The sequence below is a fragment of the Podarcis filfolensis genome (genome assembly GCF_964270895.1).
Source record: "Podarcis filfolensis genome assembly, chromosome: 16".
Lineage (NCBI taxonomy): Eukaryota > Metazoa > Chordata > Lepidosauria > Squamata > Lacertidae > Podarcis > Podarcis filfolensis.
In genome coordinates, this window is record NC_139620.1 from 24,958,173 (window position 1) to 24,965,231 (window position 7,059).

Sequence of the window (7,059 nt, forward strand, 5' to 3'; positions counted from 1 at the left end):
CATTGAATCAACACATATCAAGTACTGTTGGTGGGAACATACAGAAGGGCCTGTGGAACTCTCTGCTTGAAGTTAACCCTCTGGCTCCCCCTGTGGTGACTTTTCATCACTGCTTTGAAACCTTTTTGATGTATTCTTTTCTGGGGCGGAGATCATTTATATGAGAATTGAATAAAACAACAACAACAACCACATTTTCCTGTTCCCTTATATATGGAGAGAGGGAGTTTAGTCCAGTGGTTAGAGTATCAGACTTGTTAGAGTATCAAATCCTTGTTCAGCTATGAAACTCACTGGAAGGCCCTGGGTCAGTCCCTGTCTTTCAGCCCAACCAACTTCACAAGGTTGTTGTAGGGATAAAATGAAGAGGAAGAGGACCACCTTGAGCTCCTTGGAGGAATGGTGAGATATAAATGTGATCGGTAAATAAATAGTGCCACGGTTCTTTCTTGGCTTCTGAGCACTGGGAGACCCGTCCAAACGAAACTCCTGGGCTAGCTCATATTTATTTCAGTGGAGCTCCTCTAGGCAAACTTGCCGCAAATGCTGCCTTGTGGTCCCCATTATGCCACCCTTCCAGGCATCCAAAACCTGCCCCCTGTGGCCAGCCGCCGCCTCTCCTCCGGGTTCCGGGCAGTGCTGCCTCTGCAGCCATCTGATCCCCACGGAGCACAGGTATTTGAGCAGACCTGGAACAAGACCTCATCTCCCTGCAACTGGCAACCCCCTGCACACACAGTTCCCTGCCGAAAGCCAGATGCCTTCCACGCCGATTACATCGGGGGGGGGGCATCATTACCCAGTGGAACGAAAGCGACGCCTAACCTACAGAACATGATTTCCTCACTTTGCATGTAATTTCACACACAAAGCCTTAATCCAGTTTAGCGCCTTGATCCCCCCCCCCTTTTTTTTTTAAATGAAGCTGAGCAGAGGAGCAATTAGCTAGTGATGCTTTGGGCCAGCCCTGCTCATTACACCAACAGTGACACCCCACTCCCTTTTTCCTTCCTCACCCCACCATTTTTCCCAGGACCATCACAGTGGAGATCAGATCTGCAGGGGCTGGAGGAGGATGAGATGCCATAATCCCCTCTTTTCCCCCCATTCATCCTTTTCCTCCTAACAAAGAGCTTTGGTGCCTTTTGAGGGTGGAGAACATTCCCCACCAACCCCCCAAGAAAAGACAATACCCTGGAAGGTATTGTGCATAGGAATCTGCCTTATCCTGAATCAGGTCATTGGTCCAGCTAGCAGTGGCTGCCCAGGATTTCAGACAGGGGATAATCTCAGACCCAACCTGGAGATGCCTTGGGGCCAATTGAACCTTCCATATGTGTAAGAGACACTCCCACCACTGAGCTACAAACATAGAAAGCCGCCTTAAACAGAGCCAGGCCATCTAGCTCAGTATTCCCAACACTGACTGGCAGCAGCTCTCCAGGGTTTCAAGCAGGGTTTCAAGCAGGGTTCCTAGCCCTATCTGGAGATAGTGGGTAATGGACCTGGGACCTCCTGGGTGCAAAACAGGCAATTCCACCACCAAACACAGAAAACTGCCTTAAACAGAATCAGATCATAGATCCAACACTGACTGGCAGCAGCTCTCCAGGGTTTCAGGCAGGGGGCATTCATTCCCAGTCCTGAGGATTGAACCCAAAACCTGTATGCAAAGCAGGTGTCCTAAGGACCAAATATATATCGTTTTAGTTACGAGATAACCCGGAGGTGACACACACAACCCATTGTAAATGCACACTCCCATTAACAGCTCTGTCTAATCAGATTGCTCTTGCCTAGATGGAATGTCACGTTATCCCTGCGGTGTTCAGACAAGCTCTGGGAAACTTTGGCCAACTCCATGGAGCTTGCAGCGCAGCTTTAGCTCCTGCCAGGGAAGGAAATGCTGCTAAAATACTTGATGCTCTGGGTGGTGGTGGCAATACTCCTAAAATGGCCATGGGGTCTTTTCCACTAACAACACCTCCCATCATAAAGTTCCCCCTGTTCGACACAGGAAAGGACCGAAAGATTGCCTCCCGCATCCACACGCCAAGGAAATGCACCGCGGGGGAAGGGGCACGCGGAGGGACCACTGCCCGCCCCCGTCTTTCCACGCTGGCCAGGCAAGAGCGCCTCTGCAGACACCTGCTGGAGCCGCAGACCGTCAGGGCCTCTGGGGGGCGCTCTTGAGAAGCCCATGAAAGATACGGGGCCCGACCTAAAGCAAGCCCCTTCAAGCGGGAGAAGGAGGTGGGATCTGAACTGGCAAGCCAAGAACAAGGAACTTCTGCATCTCCAAAGCTATTTTTGAGGGGGTAAAATGCTAACCCTTTCCTCTCTCTCCACCTGGGGGAGATGTTGTTTCTCTGACAGCCAAGCTGCCCCAAACTGGCGACTAGCAAAAGGAGCTATTTTGGACACACACGCTAAACAGCATTTCCTTTCATTGGAGGCCTTTGACTGCACCCCATGCCATCTATTCCACCTCTCCTCAACCTGCTTTGGGGTCCGAGTTGAAAATGATTGAGATGGAGTTCTTTCTCCCCGACAGACACATTTTCCCCGGCAGACACTCCCCCCTGCAATAGCACAAAAGCCTGGCATGGAGAAGGGAAGACAGAAAGACGATGATAATAATCCCCCGCTCCGCGCGCTCAAATCCAGGCGCAACGCGCCGTCCGGTCTACATTCCTTGTAAACGCGCCAACGTCGAACTGGATTCTCCTCTACACACAAACACACGTCCAGGGAGGAATTCTGCGCCAAGCGGGGCGGGGGAAGGGGGGGGAGAAGCAAAGGTCCTTCAAGGGCGGGGTAGGTCCCGCGAGCACCCCCCCCCCAAAGAAAAGACACAAACACACCGTCTATCCTCTCCGGACTTTGAGCAGGCGATGGCAAGTCTCCCTAGCCTGCCTCTTTGAAAAGAGCACAGTTGGCAAACGCTTCTCCCCGACGCCCCTCGCCTTAAGTTAGACGGCTCCCCCCTCCCTCGAAGTTGGCCCCCGCCGTCCCCCCTCCTTCCCAGAGCTTCCACGGACCGCGACAGACAAAGTTGCCTCCTCGGAACTTCTCCCCGCGCCGCGCGCAAAGGAAACCCCGACGGCCACACTCTTTCATCTCCCCTCTCCAGCCCATATTTGTGTGTGTCCCCACCTAAAAAATTTTTTCCCCCTTTGTGTCTCTTCCTCCGTGCCGTCACTTACCTTCAGCGATCGCCCTCTTCATTTTAGGGGCTCGGGAAAGGCACGGCTCGGAGGGCAACGGGGGGACGCAGCGGCAAATCCTTCCCAAAAGAAACGCAGCGGAGCCTCATGCAAACTTCCACCCGGGCGCGGGCACGACGACAGGGATGCTGCTGCTGCCTTTACCGGCGACAAGCCCGATGCCCGCCTGGCTCATCGGGCTAGCGAGGCGGAGCGCTCCTGCGGCCGGAGGAGCCAGCATCCAGGCAGAAGGGACTGAGGGAGGAGACGCCCCGCGCGCTGTGGCTCACACCAACGCGCCGGCGGCTGCGACGCAGGAAAAAAGAGGCAGGCGCTGGTTCCACCGAGCGCGTCCGCCCTGCTTTGCCTCGGCTCCGCTTCTGCTGGTCTTGCCCTCCCGGCGTCAGGGTGGGGAGGAGCGGGTAGTTGTTTTTTGTATGGCGAGGCTTTCCCAGCTGGGAAAGGGCGCGCGATCCGGGGCTCGGAGAAGGAGGGACGGCGGCGCTGGCGAGGCTGGTTTCGGCTGCTCCGGCGGGGGGACTGAAAGGTGATGAATGTTTTATGGGATCATGTGGTTTGACGTGAGAGGAATCGGCCTAGATCGGATTTACTGGCTGGAGGAGGTAGAGGGAGAGGGAGGAGGGAGGGGCCGCCGCCGCGCGCTCCGGCGAGGGGGGCGCACGCGGAGCGCGTTTGGGAGTCCTGCAGAAAAACGGGGAGCGCTTGGCCGGAGCTGGCTTGGCTGTGGCTAGACGTCGCTCTCCACCACCACCAGGGGCTTGCCTGCGGGGAGACGAGGGGGACAGCGGCACCTGGCCCCCACCCACCCACAATACACGCGCGAGATGTATGGGTCCCGGGAGCCTCTCTCCAAAGAGAAATCACTTCGGACTTGTTCGGAGGCGTGTTTGAAGATAGGAGAGTGCGAGGAAGACCCTTCAGGACTATGACAGGGCCCCGTTCGGGCTGGAAAAGGGTTCGGAACTGATGGGAGGTGCGGAGGGGGGGGTGACAGAAGAGACGACTGCAGCAGCGATGTTTCTCCCGGCCCGGGTCTGTCCGCGGCAGCACGCTGGCCTAGGCGACGAGGCTGGCAGCTCATTCCTGGAGGGACGGTGCCACCTATAGGACGCCGAGGAGAGAATCCGGACTGACTGTGCAGGGGGGCGGGGGCGCGTCGGAGTGCGGGCGCATCTCTCCCTTCTGCTTCAGAGAATAGACATCTCATTCTTGCCTGTGAAGCGAGACTCCGTCCTGGGAGGCATCGAGCACACTCCACGCCCACCCGAAGACACTCCCGCACCCGCATTTCCCAATGCTTCCTACCCTGGATATCTGACTCTCTCGAATATCGGTTCCTCACACTTCTGGGACAGGGTGACGCATCCCTCATCACCCTCCTCAGCGCTTGACACGCGTGAGACCCATTTTGAGAAGGGGTGGGGGGGTGGGGTAAACAGAAGGAAATTGGTTGTGTCCTCAGACACACAAACACATACACAGCCCCCCCCTCGCGTGCCTTATGCTCGCTATGCAAGCTCTAATCCATATTAGTGATTTGTTGGGACAACAAAACCAGCAGCTTGAAATGGGAGTTAATCTAGATTAATCTGCTCTGAAAGGGGACGGGGACTTTCGCTCTTAACTCTCTGTGTCTTAATGTCCTCTTATCGCACCACACTGATTTGAAAGACTACACAGCGAGTTTTTTTTACCTGCTCTAATTCACCTCTTGGGAATACAGGAGCTTGAGGCAAAAAGTCCCGACTTCAAAGGGGACCTTCCTCTGATACGATGGTGGCTGGTGCCCATTGGTTGTGGTAGGGCAGAAGACAAGGAGCCCAACATTAGGGGGAGCCAGAGAGCATAAGAGACGAGACAAACAAAGGTGGGGCCAGTGTCAATAATAGGTGAGGGCAGCTATTTCTAATTTTGTCCCCATCCTCCCCGCTGCTGAGTTCTACAAGGGCCACACTGGGACTGAGGAGGAGGAGGAGGAGGAAGTTGATGGACAGTTCTTCTACTTCCCCCAAGACTGCAGGCAACTAAGAAGCAGCACTGTAGTGCTGCAGAGTCATGGAAAGTCAAAGCCCTGTGATTATTTTTGCAGCAGGGTCCCTGTCTCCTTTGAGGGAAAGGTTCGCTATAAATGCAGTCAGTCACTTATAAGATATCAACGTGCATAGGGTCACCTCCTGAAGCTTGCATACTCCTGCCCCACAGGATAAACTTTGGGTCACACAAACACCCATGACACCCACCCCCTTTCAGATGCTTTGGCATTCTGCCCAGCCCAAAGGCTCCTTTCCATGCAAGCCACTCTCAAGACTGATGCCCCCATGCCACTGACTGCCAAGACCTGCAAATAAGAAGGTGGGGCCTTTGAAGCCTCCTGCTGCCGGTAGGGAAGCCTGGGTGAGGCGGCTTGGATCACAGCATCAACAGCATCAACACCCCAACAGATCTTGCTTCTCCATTCATCACGGAGCAAACATGGCTCTGTGTCTCCAGCTTCCAGCCCGATTCCAGCTCAGCTCAGCTCAGTTCACACACACACTGATGGCTATTGTTCTCCAAGAGAGCTAGACGATTGGGGTGGTGGGAAGGCTCACCTATTAGCCCAAAGGGCACCATTACATAGCTGCAGCTCTTGTAACCTGGCTGCTTCTTTGGGGATGCTGATGAGGACACCTTAGTCCTCATCAGCTAAGGTCACTGCGTTACAAGGAACCTTGTCTATTTCAGCAAGCTCCTCTTGATTCTCAAGCTCACTGGGTATCCAAAGAACTGGAAGACTGACACACACACACCCAACCCACAACAACAGCACAAACATAACATGCATTCAAATCCAAGGCAGATGCCAGCTGGGATGAATATTTCAGAAGGATTGTTGAAAGAGGAACGTCTTGAGCAGTTGCTGAAATGCCAATAGAAGGAATGCCCACCCCCACCTCCCAATATGCAGTGGGAGGATGTTTCAGAAAGCAGTTACCACCTCACTAAAAGACTGATTCCAACATCATACAGAGCAGACTTCCTGAGAGGAGGATCTCTGCGGGATACTGTCTCCTGCAGAATACAGTATTCAGTTGGGCATATAAGGGATAGGGTGAAATTTAGGTATCCTGAACGGTATTGGGCTTTGTACAGCAAACACAACACCTTGAACTTTACCTGGTAGCTATTTGGCAATCAAGGCAATTGCTTTAGCGGCTCCATATGTGTTGGCCATTTTCTGTCCCAGCTGCAGCATCTGGTCAGCCCCAAGGGCAGCCCCCCCTCCCCACTGAACATCAGAAGAGCATGCTGGATCAGGCCAGTGACCATCTAATTCAGCATCCTGTTCTCATAATGGCCACCCAGATCCCTACAGGAAATCCAGAAGCAGGATCCAAGCACAAGAGCACTCTTCCTGTCATTTTCAACTGTGGAGGGAGAGGCTTGACATCTTGGATAGTAGTCAGCGATAGCCTTCCAGGAATTTGTCTAATCATCTTCTAAATCCATCTAGGTTGGTGGCTATTACTGCCTCCTGCAGAGGCAATTTCCATAGCTATTTCTATGCCCTGTATAATAAATAATAATATATTTTGTAGAAGTCTTTCCTTTAATCTGTCCTGAATCTTCCAGCCTTCAGCTTCACTGAAGGTCCAAGTGGGAGATAAGCTTAGAGCATAAAGCTCATTATTCTCCACTAAACTAATACACCATTAAAAAGCTCAAATTTTCAATGAACTGATTGTCTTTCTTCCCCAACTCATGCTACATTACCAAAAGAAATTGGTCGCATGAGCAGTGTGTCCCAAACTCTCAGAAGCCACTCATCAATGGAGGGAAGATTAATCTTTTT

General features: G+C 53.2%; 1 protein-coding gene across 1 annotated transcript in view; it reads right to left on the bottom strand.

The window, feature by feature from the left end:
* RTN4R (reticulon 4 receptor) overlaps nucleotides 1–3,881 on the bottom strand; it is a 107,954-nt gene extending 104,073 nt beyond the window's left edge. The window contains exon 1 of the mRNA XM_083590322.1: nucleotides 3,207–3,881. Coding sequence (XP_083446448.1) covers nucleotides 3,207–3,228 — 22 coding nt within the window. The 5' untranslated portion in view covers nucleotides 3,229–3,881. The remainder of the gene's footprint in view (nucleotides 1–3,206) is intronic.
* Nucleotides 3,882–7,059: the final 3,178 nt, after the last annotated feature.